The 15,496-nt window shown below is 38.1% G+C and overlaps 1 protein-coding gene across 1 annotated transcript; it reads left to right on the forward strand.

The window, feature by feature from the left end:
* The first annotated feature begins 7,032 nt into the window (after positions 1-7,032).
* LYSMD3 (LysM domain containing 3) lies at positions 7,033-14,719 on the forward strand. Its single transcript, XM_021541571.4, has 2 exons — positions 7,033-7,465; positions 9,430-14,719. Exons 1-2 carry the CDS (start codon positions 7,211-7,213, stop codon positions 10,036-10,038), a joined length of 864 nt encoding a protein of 287 aa, XP_021397246.2. The 5' UTR covers positions 7,033-7,210; the 3' UTR covers positions 10,039-14,719.
* Positions 14,720-15,496: the final 777 nt, after the last annotated feature.

Consider the following 15,496-nt stretch of genomic DNA (forward strand, 5'->3'; position numbering starts at 1 on the left):
ACAAACTCCTTGTTGCTTCCCAGTAAATACAACTTGTCACAGTAGTCACCTTGTAAACACTTTATTGATGCCGTGTGGGCTATGTTACTGTCTCTCCTGATGAAGATTACTAGAAATGCATTTGCATTCACATGCTTGATACTCTCTAAAAGAACGTAAAGGTTTCTGATGTGTTCTGCTGTCCCATATAGAAGCTCAATCAAATAGAAAGACAAAAGTTATAAGAAAATAAAAGTGGGAGGAATCTATTTTAAAATTCATGAACATGATCCCTTTAAAGAGTCTGTTTCTACTAGATCATTCTCGTATTTATGTCATAAACTATTTGTAATCATATGTTAAGTGCTTTAAAAAGTTGTCATATTTGTTAAAATATTTATCCAAAAATGACAGATGCAAACTTAAACAAACATGTTTTGTATAGAAAACAATAATTTCTTAAGCTGTGTACTGGTAAGTGTTTGAGATTACAAAGAGCTGTATATTTTTTTGGTTGTAATCAATTTCATATGGAAAATCTGAAAGCAAGCATAGTAAAATGTTTACAACTACAATATTATTACTTGTTCCTAATATCAGGAGCAGAGAGTATTAATCTAACAGTTTCATTTAGACCATATGCCCTTACAGGTGAAAATGGAAGGCTCATTAAACACAGAGTTCAGCAGGCTGTAGATGTCATACCTGTTTTTATATTGAAGATTTTGATGACTCTGAATCTGATCCTGTCCATGAGATAGCCTCCCCGGTCCTGCTCCCACTCCCTTCTACTATTCCCTCTCCCTTTAATAAAAAGCTGCTCAGCATATACCACTCTTCAGCCAGAAGCTGCTTAAAAGATAAAAGTAATGCTAGGATATTTCAGAGAATTCTCTTCCTTACCTATAGGCCTCTGTTCATGTGGTAAGAACAGAAGAGGTATGGAAGAGGCAGCTGCAGAGCTGACAGGATTACAAGGGTACTGACATCAGTATGGAGGTACTTTCCCACTTCTCAGTGGAATGACATCAAAGGACAATTTGCCACAGAAAACTTTTCTTAGCTGTAGCTGTAGGTAAAAATGTACCAATACAGAATACATTCAGGGTAGAAACTTGTAAGTGAGGAAAGTCTGTATCAATTAAGATACAACATTTTTCAATATGGTATATAATGTAAGCAGGTTTAAAGGGTTATAATATCAGCAAGCTCAGAAACACACAGGTTTACAGATTTTCTCTGTAGAGAATGCACAGTTACACAGCAACAAAGCACCTATGGAGCGACTTTAGCATTTTATCTCCATATGTGACCAGATATTACTTTTAGTCAACCCACATAGAAGTATTCCTTTCCTTCAGGCTGGATGTACCCTGGATGTACCCTGGATTCATCCCTGCTGATGGGAGATCTACACATAAGCTGCCTGCAGCCTCAGGTTTGTCCCACTGGCCCTGGATCCAGCAGCATTTTATACCCTTTTGTATACCAATGTGTACCAGTCAATTGCAATCATCAGAGCTTTCCCATTTCTCCTGTAATTCCTACCTGGTGTGGTTCTTAGGACAAATCCCACTGACCATCAAAAACAACTGCAAGAGGGGAAGATGTGGAGACTAAAGTATTTTTTGTCACAATCACAAAATTTCATTATGAAGACATGAAAATATTTGTATTATATAGTTCAACAAGGGATAAAAATAGATCTCCTCCACACTCTCTTCCTGTAAATACAAAACTCGCAACTGAATGTTTGTGTTATCAATATTAGTGGAACGGGAATGAGAGTATTATAGTAATACAGCTCACCTGGTAAGCTGGTTCCATTGAAACAAGGCATATTAACACTGCTGAATACCTTCAAGGCTAAAATAAAGGTCTTCTGAATAATTTTCATCTGAAGAAGCTCGAGCAGAGAAGCAGCTCACTATAAGTGTCCAATGTGATTCTGTGACTAGGAAAGAAAAAAAAATGTCGTCTTCAGATGCATCAACAGCAGATTAGCGACAAGCAGTTGAGGTGGTGGAATTACTTTTGTACATGGCACTAAAGTGGTGGATATTTGAAATTGCATAAATACTGGTATCTGCATTTTAAAACAATGTTGAAACCCACAGAGGATCTAAATAAATCAAATTCCCCAAAACCAAGACATAGAGAAAGCAGAAAACAGAAGTGAACAAACTCTGAATGCTTAATTAATTAAAAACAAATGAGAGGGAGATGAGGACAGTGCAAATATTCCCTCAGAAGAAAAAGAAGATAAATACTGAAAGGTTTCCTTACTTTACTCAGAGAAAACATATGAAATAGTAATAGCTATTGACTCAATTTATTACAGTCATCCAGTAAAAATCAGAAAGACTTTATGAAAATCTTTAAAGCAAACAAACAAAAGCCAAAAATCAACCAACCAAAACACCCCAAGGAAAAACCCCAACCAATTAAAAAAAAATTCCCAAAACCCACTTCAGAAATAATTTCATCTATTATATTACTAAAGCAGTTATTCATCAAGAGATAGAAATTCCAAATCTAATAAAAAAATCCATCTGTGAATAATTCAAAAGAAATTTTAAAGAAACTATACTGCATTTTTCCATACTTTTTATCATAACCGAATGGGCTACCTGATAGTTTTTCTTATTGAGAGGGTACTTAAGCAGTAAATCAGAAGCAAATATGAAGTTATGCACAGTTTTTTGAAAATAAAATACCAAAAAAACCAATGCACCCTACTGGCTGCATTGTGGAAGGTACACAGCGTATTTCTATTATGGATACACATTAAATTAATACAGTTAATTTTAAAAGTTACTAATTCCTGTCAAGTAACCAAAGGGGAATAGCAAAGACGTAAAATATTACACAGTTAAAATACAGTGCCAATTAAATGATATTTTTTTTATTTATGGTCATTTAAACTATAGCAATAATAAATTAAACAATTAAACTCTCTGGTAATTTTTAACCCATTTTTGTTGTTGGACCCCTGCTAAATAAAATGTATTTATGGTAGTTTTGAGGATCAATGGTTGGACTTAGTGATATTAAGGTTCTATGATTATAGCTAAATGTATACATGCAAATATTTCTACCAGAGAACAGACTATGAGATGTCTGTAGTCTTAGCGTTATTTGATTCTTGCATACTTTATTAAGATCTTATGAAATTCCTCTTACTACATCTTACAGTCATGTCTTAACAACTTCCTTTGATCTTTACTGGAGCTGCAGAGCTAGCTTGACATTATTATTTCCTACAATGGTACTACCATTCCCAGTTACCAAGCAGGGAAGCAGAGACACGCAAAGGCTGTATATGTATTTCTGTGTGAATCTCTTAATGAGTGAAAATTTATAATGTCATTCAAGGAACTAAAACATACATTTAGACACTAGTTATCTAAATGTAAATCTAGACTGGTGTTAGCAAATCATAGAATGACTTAAAAAAAAAGTGGTGGCACATGACATAGGATAGCTTCCAGATGGAAAGAAAAATATTCATTTTAATAAAAAATTACTAACAAGTTATATCAGCCCCTCCACATCTTCCTTACAACTCCTTTCTAATACTTTCTTAAGATATTCCTAATATTTCTATGTGTATACCTAACTTCCTAGCTCTGATCAGGCCACACAAGAAATAACATGACCAAGAGGAATGTGGTAGAGATGCATGCAGATGCTGTTGGAATGCCATGGTGTGATTAACACTGACCCTGTTGCTCATTGAGAATGCACTATTAGGATATGCAAAGTAACTTACATGGGACTAGAGAAAGGCTGTATTCCTATTAGCATTCATGAGAGCTATGCAGCCCCAGTCTTGTTCATCAAGTTTGGAATATACCCTTTTGTTATTGATGGGAAAATGTCACCAGTTACAAATGGTTACACACAGGGGTGTAGCAAGGTCAAAGCAAACTCCAATAGCTTTTTTCCCCTTCTAAGGCAGAATGCTGCTTCAGCAGTTCTTTTTTGACCTGGTAGTATATCTCTGTAGATAAAAGAAATGATGAAATTCCCTGATTCTGATCTTTGCTGTAGCCTCACCACGCAAAGGTTAAAAAAAAACAAAAAAAAAACTCCAAAAGATATTCCATTAGTGGTGTGTTATGGGTCAATCATTAGACAACACTGAAGGCATCCTTGCGTACTAAGTCTGACTTCAAACTCCTCTATGGATCCACCCACAGCTCTGATGAGTCTCATGAAATAGTCTTTCAAAAGTATGAATAGAGTCTGAGTCATCAGTTTCCCAGCTACAGATAACAGCAGTTTCTTCACTTCTATTATTGAAAGCTTCCTATAGAAAACAAAACAGACCTGCTTGGTGCTGCAAATATTCCTTGCCAGTTATGGTATTTCTTAAGAGATGAAATCCTAAATCACTAAGTTAAAATTAATTTTCTTCAAGATCCCACAAGAAAACTGTGGGTTTATGGGAAATTAATTCAATTTTGTGATCTTCACCATTGCTCTTTCCAGAAATACAGTTGTGGAAGGTTCATTCTACCTGCATTTGGCATCCCCAAAAAGACAAAAATCATTCTGGGACTACAAATATGTTCACACATTTGCCGTGTAATCTGACAATCCAAGCTTTGTTGGATAGTGGCTTCTATGTGAGGCTGTATCTAAGCCTTCAGTGCAGCTGTGTTAATCAGCACAAGCTGTGCCTCTGAACCATGATAAAAATAGAAAGCTTATTTCTGAGCAGGCTTTGATTGGGAAGATGCGATGAAAGAAGAAATTGCACCTGTCTAGGAGAAATCACACTGTTCATCGTTAATTACGTCTGAAACACTCAGCAAGGAAAATGTTAAGTGGGTCCAAGCATCAAGAAAATACCCTTAACTAGGCTACTAAATGGTTTAGAAAGTGTCTGGACTTATGAGCAAATTCAGTTGGAGAAATTCAAACTACACTAGATATCACTGGGATCTTTTCATAAGTGCAGAATAAGAAAGTCAGAAAATTAGCCTCAACAAAGGAGGCCCAGCTTCCTGCAGGAACGATATCACATTTAAATGCTAGTACTATTCCATCCATGCTTCACAAAGGGCAGTGATCAGACATGCATGAAATGGCCAGCTTGTTATTTTGTGCTGACTTCTGTACCTGAGAATATTTCTATTCTTCAAGGCAAACCTCTATGTTCTTGAGAGAAATGTACTGCTCTTTTTGATGCTGTTTGGCTAGGGAGTACCTAGACAGTCATGGGAACACCTTTATTTTAACAGATCCATCCCTCATATACAACAGAATACTATTTTAAGGTAGATACAGGTAAATATATGTATGTGTCTAATATATATGTGGATGTGACAGCTTGGTCAGAGAGCGAGAAAACCATGTAAGTTTTCTCACAGCGGACTTGTGAGACTTTTAGGGAGTTGCAAACAATGATAGCTTCTTATTGTAAATAACTTGCAGGTGGTGTTTTTCTACTCTTTGTTTTTCTGTTCTTCTCTGGGATTGTTTGTGAACAAAGTGTTTTTGTTAATTAGCCAATCAGGTAGAATGTGTCGAGTCAGTCTATAAAGAGAAAAGTTTTTCACATTAAAGCTGCTGTTGTGCAAACCAGCTTTCTTGGAGTCTGTGCTGGTTTCTTACTCAGTAGCAACATATATATACACAAAAAATAGGCTGACATACAAGAACACAATATACCTCCACAGCTTGTTTTACAGTATCTGGAAATGTGGCTTAAATTGAGCTTCTGTGGGTGTGAATGTCTCGCTTCATAGAGCTACACAATTGTTAGCTCTTATCTTTATGTATTCAGACTCAAGTAATCTGGTTTTCTAAAGTAAAGACATAAAAAAATCCATTTTTTAAAATATCAAACATGTTTCTAACCACTTTGGTTGTTTAGCAAGGCTCAAAAACAAAAGAAAAAAAGCCCAAACCCTAATTTAAAATTACCTTAAAATGAGATTTAATTTATTTTCAAGAACCAGACCTGCAAGTTCATTCATCTTCAACAATTTTTTTACAACATATTTAGCCTTACAGCTGTCAATTTTTTTAAGGAATACTGTTCTTGCTCCTGCTGTAACCCAAAACTTCCTGCTAAGGCTGTGTCAGCAAAAAGACACACTAAATTAAGTCTATTAGTTAGACTGGGACATCCACCTATTGCCTCAGAACCCCAAAAGCTGCTTGTGAAAAATGCATATTTTATGATTGGCTTTTCGCAAATATTACAATGAATATTATATGTGTAATGTTAGAAAGTTATGCTGTATTAATTCTCTTAAGTAGTGTGTTAAATATAGCTTTAGGTTCCAACATAATGTTAGAATAGAGACTATTTATGTGGGGGGATTTCTTTTGTTTTTGGAATGAGATACTCGCTTCGAGGAACACCTAAATCTTCCAAAGAAAGGGAATTTATGGTTTTCTTATCAGAAGCTGATTTCTTCAGGTCTTGCTCAGACTCGAAGAAGCCTTGGAGATTAAAGGAAACAGCTGACATACAACAGACAGAGTTCTTGTTTTAAATAGAATGTATGCATGCACATGAAGGATATATGAATATGCAACAGGTTATTGCTTTAAAGGTTATTCCTTTGTCCAAAAGGTATGCTTTTCGTGACTTAGTGTCCGAGAGCATCCGGACGTCTGTAATTCTTTGCTTTTTACTGTATTGTAATTGCCCTAACTCTAAACTTCATTACGCTAATTATCTTACTATTTTTATAACCATTTTATTATTACTAAACTTTTAAAAACCAAGCGATTGGCGTTTTTCACGAATCACCAGGAGCACGCGGAGGCCGGGAGGGGAAGGCGGGGGTGGAGCGCTTTCCCGCACGGCAGCGCCGGCGCCGCGCTCCGGCCTCCGACAGCGAGCGGCTCGGCGGCGGCGCTCCGGGGCGGGGCGGGCAGAGAACCGGAGGGTGCCGGGCGGAGCCGGACCGAGCCGTCCCGCCCGGCCGAGCCGCGGGCCGCCTCCCACCCACCCCCGGCCGGCTCCTGGGCGTGGCCGCGCTGCGGACGTGGCAGCGGCCGCCATCGTCCCACGTGGAGTGGGGGCGAGGAAAGCCGCGGGGCGGGGCGGAGCGGGTGGGCACGGCACGGCACGGCTCGGCTCGGCCCGGCCGCTCTCACCTCCCCGCGGCGGCGTGGCCGGGCGCTGCTGAGCCGCGGCGAGGAGGAGGGGCCGGCGTGAGGCTCCGCGCAGACGGTGTCACGCCTGCGGTCCGTTCCGCCGCGGAGCATGGCCGGCAGAGGCGCTGGCAGCGGCCCGCCGCCCGCCGCGCAGCCGCTCGCCGGCGGCCACTTGTACCCTTCGGTGAGCGCGGAGAGCGAGGGGCCCGAGGAGGAGGGCGAGCTGTCGGAGCTGCGGCCGCGGGGCAGGGAGAAGGTCCGGCGGAGCGCGTCGAGGGACAGGCTGGATGATATCGTGCTGCTGACGAAGGACATCCGGGAAGGGGACACGCTGAACGCGGTGGCGCTCCAGTTCTGCTGCTCCGTAAGTGCCGGGCGGCGCGGGCCCCGCCAGGCCGGCGTGGGGCAAAGCCGGGCGTCTCAGAAGTGGAAAATTACCTCACAGTGTTTGTGGTATAGCGCAGGGTTCCGGTTCCCTGGGATTTTCCTCGTAGAACTAATATAAGTGTGAGGAACAAGCGCATAGTTTTGGTTGTGACCCTGTCTCAGAGTACAATACATTCAAGGCTGTTCTCCAGACGCAGGTCGGCACATCTAGTGCCGTCCTCGCTCTTGGGCTGGGTGACAAGGGTGTTGGTGAACTGTCTTAAGGGTTTGTGTAGAGCCCTAATTCCATAAAAGTAGGTGTAAAAAATCCTGCATACTTTTCTTCTGAATTCTACTAAATTGCCCTAGTATTTTAAGCATGAGCGTGCTGTACTTTTGGGAACTTTCCATCCCTGTGCATCCTTGTTTGTGCTGACTACTTGTAACTCATTTCTTACATTAGTCTGGTAAATGTCCTGCTTACCCAGTAATTTTGATTGCCAGTATTATTAAGGCAATGGCATTGGTCTTGGTTGATGTTTCCAGTTTTAACAGGAAATCAGCTGTATGTGTTCAGGGGACTGAGTGCTAATTGCACAGCTGCCATGAGGTCAGGTTCAAAATCTGTATATACAGAATATGCTGTCATCTAATTCTTTGGGCAGAAACAGAATTGTGGGCCTCCTGTTGTGACCTTAGATATTAAAGTCTTGACATAACTATTTCCTAATCGCGACAGACCTTAGCCTCATTAACAAAGTCTTTGCTTCAGAACCTACTGCAATTGACAATTCTAGCAGTTCTTTGAGGCCAGGCCTCAGTAAGAATGGAAGAGCACAACTAGATCGTGCTCTTTCTTGCAAATTCAAGAGAATGTGGAAGAGCGATCCTGGGACTTGAGGAATAAAATATAAGTTGCGTTGTGGTGGAATCATAAATTGCTGCATTTGGCAGTCTTTTATTCTCATCCAATTTATTCAGCACCATACCCTTAACAAGTACACTGCCATAGTAACTGAAGGACTTCTTCACATTAGAAAGGTTTGTGCGAACTTGGATACAGTGCATCTTCAAATGGGCATAATTCCTGTGTGCTGTGCAGGTGTTGCAGAAAAGCACTGATTTGGAAGTACTTCATTATGGTAAAGTTTGTGGCTGTGCCTTCTATAGTGAGGGAGCTAAGATCTGAAAAAGAAGCCAGTGATTGTCCCAGTGCATTTAAATCCCTGCAGAATGTTTCACATTAGACTTAAAATCTGAACTTACTGCAAGCAAAATGAGATTAATTTTGAACAAGGATAGGAAAACGGGAGAGCTGACTTGGGTAAGGTGGATGACAGTAGTTTAAAATTTACACTTCTTTTCTGCCTTAGCACCCAGAAGCAGCAAAAAAAATATGCCTGTGGCTAGATGAATTGCAAACTCATACTTCATAGTAACTCCTAACTCAGAAGTTTTTCACTGAATTAGAAATTAACCGTAATTTATATAATTTGAGAACTTAAAGTGAGGTGAATTCTCATTAATTTCACAGAGATAGTTAGCAACTGATAGCTGAACATACATTTAAGTAAATGTGTCTATGTGAAGTGACTTTCAGTCTTCTTATCTGAAGTGAGAGTTTTTGCATCATAATTAATTTCCTTCTTGCTGTAAAGTTGTTCAAAGTTGACCTCTTCTGACTTCATATTGTATGATGGGTATCAATTAAAAAAAACTAATTTAATGGTAATAAAAACCAAAGGCCTTGCCTTAGACTTCAGCTTAAAATCTGAACTTAATTTGAGCAAAATGATATTTTTGAGCAAGAATATGGAAAAGGAGAACTAACTTGGATAGGGCAAAAACAAAGGCCTCGTCTTTGTTTCCTTACAAAAGACTTGTATTTCTTAAAGTGTAGTACTATTAAGAGAGTTTTGGTTCAATGCAATATGATATTTTAGCTGTTGTTTTCATTTTTAGGTTGCAGATATCAAGAGAGTTAACAATCTTATCAACGATCAAGATTTTTTTGCCCTGAGGTCTATCAAAATTCCAGTGAAAAAGTTCAGTGTATTGACTGAAACCCATATATCTCCAAAAGGAAGACCAGCTCTTCGGCCTGATCTGTGTTCCCCAGAAGTACAGGAAGCATCTCTTTGTGATAAATTCTCTGCTAATGAGACTGCTGGCAACTTCTTAAAAGAAGTCGATCGAGATATAGAAGAAATAGTGAAGTGTAATGATACAAAGAGAGAGAATCTGAATGAAGTTGTTTCTGCTTTAGCAGCCCAACAGATCTGTTTTGAAACTGATGGCAAAACTAAAAAATGCAAGGATCCTTACTATGGAGCAGACTGGGGTATAGGATGGTGGACAGCAGTAGTGATTATGTTGATTATTGGCATAGTAACTCCAGTTTTTTATCTCCTGTATTATGAAGTTCTAGTGAAAGTAGATGTCAGTCACCATTTTCCAATGGAATCTTCCCATTTGTTTGTCACAGCAGTATCCCATCAGAAAGAAACAGAAAATGGAATAAATCCAACAAATATTATGAAAGTTGATAATCAAGGAGACCTTCAGCATTAATAGTGGAAGACCCTAGACAGCTGTTATTTGTAGATACGTTGACATAACCTTAGGTAGAAGGGAATCCACAGAATGCAAAATGCACTTAGAATGCAGAGAAGTGTACTGATGTGTGACTTGCCTTTATGGGCAGTGTTCCACTGCAAGGATATTTCTGGGGATCACATAATCTGTCAATATGACAGGCAGTCTGGGGTGTAAATTTGGCGTGTAAATTAAGGTATGAAGTAATGAAGCTTTGCACTCTTTTCTGTTTTGATAGGCATGTTTCTTAAAAATGTAGTTCAAACTAACACACAAGGAGACTGTGTGTTTTACAGCCCAGAAGTGGGCATATGGGGATATCTAACTTTTAAACATCTGAAAGGATTTACAGAAATCATAGTAATACTTTAATATCAGGTTTACAGTTGTAAATTAAAATGGTGTTCTCATAATTTAATCTTTCTTACAGAGTAAAATTTTTTTAAAACTCAGTCATTCCATAATTAATAGCCACTATGGAGTTCTTTTTTACAGAGGAAGTAGCAAACACTTAAATTGGAATCTTGAAATCTTGTGCCTGTGGTCAACCCATTCTTCAATACTTCTCAGTATAGGCACTAAGGTAATTTGTTTTCTCTGTATTATGCTGTGCCTCAACGCAGTCACTTAGGAGTCCTTCTGAAACTTTACATTCTTTGGTATCCTGCTGAAAACTGACTGGACTGGCTTCTTATCTGATCACATGTGTGTAGAATGAAAGAAATGCAGAAGTGTAGCACCTTGCTGTAACTGCCCAGTAGTACTTATTTTCTGCTAATAGAAAATTTTTCCTTTTTCCTCCCCCAGTTAATCTCAGTTCAGGACCAACTGATTCTTTAGACAGTAGTCATGTGGGTACTGAGCATGCCAATGCTGGTCTTGTGCCCATGAACCTCAAGCTCTTAAGTGTTTTCCTGAAATGTCCTAGAAGACCTCAAATGATATTTAATGCCTGCTGGCAAATTTGAGCAGAATAGACAAACTTGCATTATCAGACTTGTTCTTTACACATTAGTGTATTTGTTAACCAATCCCATTTTGAATGTTTCTCTTGGAGTTTCATGATCAACCTTGGTTTTCCCCTCTTTTTCTTCCCAATCTAAAAATGCTTCAAAATAAAAAATAAACATAAAAACCTAAATAAAAACCCCACACCTCTGACTCTTCATACAGAAGGGAGGTACTTGGGTACTTAGAATGCTTTTAAATAAAAACGGAGATGGTGCCTATAATTATTTTGGTTATATTTGCCCTGTGGAGCAAGATTTCTGTTGCCCTCTTCAAAACAGTATTTAGTACCAAAACCCAAGATAACAAACTTTGATTAGGACTTAAAAAGAGAAAAGTGGAAAAAAAGTCATCATCCTTTAAACTACTATTGTAACCTTTTCAATGAGTGTCTTGACTAAGTATATACAGTACAAAAAGGTGAAGTGAATGTGTTCTAACTGTAGACGTCTTCCAAAATGCTTTGTGAGATTCTGAGAGTGAAGACATAGGCCCCATGGATTCTTCAGGTATCTGTTGCCCCAAGAAGTGGGGCAGATAATCTTCACTGGCATGCCAAGTGTATGAACAAGAATTGGCTGACTTGTATTATTTTGAAATTGAGGCAGGCAAGAGCTTGAAGGAGAATGGTTTAAAGTTAGGTACCTGAACTATGATCTGTGTCTTTTGAACCTTTTGATTAAAGGAGCATCTGTGGAGATAGTGAGCCTCCTCATAGTTTCCACACTTAGAAAAGGGATTACAAATAGTGTGAACTTGATGGTTTGCATAACACTTGTTTTCAAAGATCATTTCAAATAGTAGTTCTTTTCTTTAAGAGAATATGCCAGTAAGACAAACATAAACATTGAGGTAGTAGTTCTAATGCTATATGAAAAAAATACTTCATGAAATAATTTATGGTGGCTAAAGCAATACAGCTCTCATGGTTAAAACTTTAAAAGGTGACTCAGACAAGAAAGCTTTGGCACATAAAAACAAATATTTTCTTTATAGGTTGAAACTTGATATATAATGCATAATTTTTTTGCTGCCAAGTTTTTTATTGTCTGGCTTCTTCTCACATCCTTTGTTGCTGAAACTCATCAGTATTTTATTCTTCCATTTCTTATGTATTCATCAAAGTACATTAAATTAGCTATTGTGATGATGCAGCATAAGCCTAATATACGGCATATACTTGAACTGATGGTTACTAAATTGCTATTGGTACAGAATTGAAATTAACTGTGGTCAGGAAGGTCTCTGACCTGTTAATGTATGGATACAGAGGTCTGGTGGTACAGCTAAAGAGTCCTCTAGTGTCTCCCAGACTTCGTGCTTTTACAGTGTCAAAAACCTGTGGCTTACTGGCACTGAGTTAAGGGTGATGTGCCTTGATTTACCTTAGGATAAGCAGTCTAGATTTACCTTAGGATAACACAAAGGAATAGCTGTCTTAGGTATTCCATTGTAAGCCAGAGCCTGGCATGTTTTCACAGATGTATTATGTAGCGTATTTCATACAGTACATTTTTAGTTAGAGTTAACTTTATCAGAAGATACAGTAGAACTCTTTTCAGGAGAGTAGGACTCCTGATCCTGGTAATCTACAACCATCAGCTGGCTTGGTTTGCTGCAAAATGTGGGGATCTTTACAGCTTTTTTCCAAAGTACAACACAATTGGTCATCATCACATGTTAGCCTTGAATAAACAGGATAAACTGCTCTGTGAGGAACTTAAATCTGATCCAAGATAAAATCTGTGAAGATAGTCTTCTAGAAACTGACTTCTTAAACAAATAAGCAAAACCAAAGACAAATAAGCAAAAGAAACCCTAAAAGCAAACAAAAAAAGAGCCCAACCCCCCCCAAACATGGAATAATTGAGTTGTAAACCATCTTTTGGAATAATTGCAAAACATTGTTCAGGAAATGGGTTTTAAACTCAACTGCATATTGATTACACTACTGGATCATATAAAATTTAAGTGCTTTAAGTCTGGTATGCTTTGGAATAAGTTATCAGAAATAGTTTTTGTAACTTGTTTAAAGGCTGAAAATACAACTTTTGAAATACTCCTGAGTGAGGATGCAAGTCTTACTTTAAATACTTCTGCTCCTGTGTGTTTTAGAAAAACACAAGTAATATACATAAAAAAAATATTTTATTTTAGACTGCAGGGAAAATGGTGCATCTAATATATTTCTAGTTCTATGTACTTCACATGTTTGTTCAAACTTTTCTGCATAAATTTTGGAGAACTTGTTACTTCCTAAAAACAGGTATGAAAAACTATGGGAGGGGTCAGTGAAGTTCTTAGATGGTGAGATGACAATGAAAGCAGTATTCTGTGCTTTAAATTAGGGTTTGAATATATTCCTGTCCAAATTTGAAGTTTGCTAAAAACTAAAGAACAGTAGTAAGTTTTATTGGTCTTGCAAAAAATTCTAAGCAATCAGAAAATCAGCTTCTAAAAAGAGATGAGAGCATTACACCTCTGGAAGAGCACAATCTCACTGCTTTTCAGAAGTGCCTTGGCACTGATCTGTGCCCTTGCAGAATTTTTTTCCTAATCAATGGCCTTATTTACCATAGCTAAAGTAATCCTGGAGAATCCAGCCTAAGACTGCAATTCCCTCTGAAGGGTAGAGGTGCCTACAGTTTACCTCTTAAAGGACTTAAAAAGACCTGGTTTTTACCAGAGTAATATTTCTCAACAGTGCAGTAGGAAGGCAGTTGCCCATTAGAAGAATAACGAATGGAGAAAGTAATCGCTCCTCAAGAATTACTGTCTGCTACAGAGTAAGGTACTGCACTTTTTCAGGCAAGCCACAACTTGTCAACAAATTGTTACTCATACAGTTAACTCTTTTCTAGTCTTCATTTTATAGTTCCATCTATTTGCATCTATTTTAGGGGTTAAGAATTCTCACTGTTCACCTTACACGGGGAGAACAGCAAGCAGAAGCAGTTACAGTCATGGCAAGCAAATTTAATTTTTAGCATACTTCCCTCATTCACATCTTCTCTCTGTGTTTTATATATCATACACAAGAAATGGGCACACTCATTCAAGAAACAACTGCTGATGTGTGTGATGTTAAAAAAAAGAAATTAACTGGCAGAATAAGTTTCCTTTGCAATGCATCTGAATGTTTGTTACACATTGTAGTCAACAACGCTTCAAAACTGGTATACCTCTGAGCTGTGAGCTGCATAGCATTTCAGTTTTATTTCCTTTTCATATGATAGGTATTTTATCAGAACACTTGAAAATTGCACCTTAAGGACCAAATTTTTGCTGCATACAGAAGTTCACAGAATAATGCAGAATTTTTTCTGAGTCACCAGTAAGGTGAAATACTGATTTTAAGAAAATAACACTTCAAAACCAAGCAACAAAAAAGCCCAAAAACCCTGATCAACAGTAATGTAGTAACAATAAAAAATAGTATTTTTTATTATCAAAAGACAGTAAGATACAGAGAATGTGCTGTCACAGTGTTCCTCAAGCATCTAATCTCAGTAATCTAAGCTTTCAACACTGCAACTATTGATTCTCAAATAAAAAGGATGTTACCAAACAATCAGCTTTTGCTTTTCTTGGCATTCTCTTATTTTTCTAATTAAAACATTCATTAAAATACTTCACCACAATCCTTTTCCATATTTTGGGGTTTATTTCTTACTGATTTGTTGTCTGTCGAGTTTGTTCTGTAGGAAAGTAAATAAGTACATCAACAATTACATAGATTGTAATTGCCAGCTCACTTAACAGCTCTGATGTAAGAAGGTATTGCTATAATATGTAGTGAAACTGAAGCAAAAGGCTCAAATTTTCATCGCTAGTGAGTGCACAGGATTCCATAATTTCTTAAATTCTGCCATATATTCTTTCTAAGGCAAATTATCCTTAATTATGATGGATGCTGATTCATTAGGGTAGTATAACATTTTAATATGTTCCTTTTAACCAAAATACTAAAGGCAATGTGTTCTTCTAATTAGATGAACAGTTCTTTGTGAGTTTGCAGGCCCCATGTCCCTGGCAGGAGGAAACCCTCCTGAAGCAGTTCTGTGTCAGGAAAAGCAGAAAATGCACAGGACTTTCTTGGTCTTCAGCTTCTGTTTATTGTTATCTTATCATGACTTCAGCACACTGTCTGTGCCCAGACATTGCATGCATGAAAACAGCACAAAAATGGCTAACAAACTTGTTCTGCAAGGTCTTTTTTAAGTCTAATCAAAAACTAAACTACCCAATTAAGTAAGAAGTGACACCTAGATTATTTCCCTTTCTAACACATTAACTGACCCCTAAAGACCTGCAATGCAGATTTTTCTATCCAATTACAAGATACCACCCAAACCCAAGAAGAAGAAGAAGGAAGAAGAAGAAAGGAACTTGAGACAACACCCTGTATCCTCCATCTTGTACCTAT

Source organism: Lonchura striata, chromosome Z, assembly GCF_050655825.1.
Source record: "Lonchura striata isolate lonStrDom1 chromosome Z, ASM5065582v1, whole genome shotgun sequence".
Lineage (NCBI taxonomy): Eukaryota > Metazoa > Chordata > Aves > Passeriformes > Estrildidae > Lonchura > Lonchura striata.

Coding starts and splice junctions, on each gene's coding strand:
- LYSMD3 (XM_021541571.4), top strand. CDS start 7,211: ATGGCCGGCAGAGGCGCTGGCAGCGGCCCGCCGCCCGCCGCGCAGCCG. Junction 7,466..9,429: donor CGCTCCAGTTCTGCTGCTCC/GTAAGTGCCGGG, acceptor TTTCATTTTTAG/GTTGCAGATATCAAGAGAGT.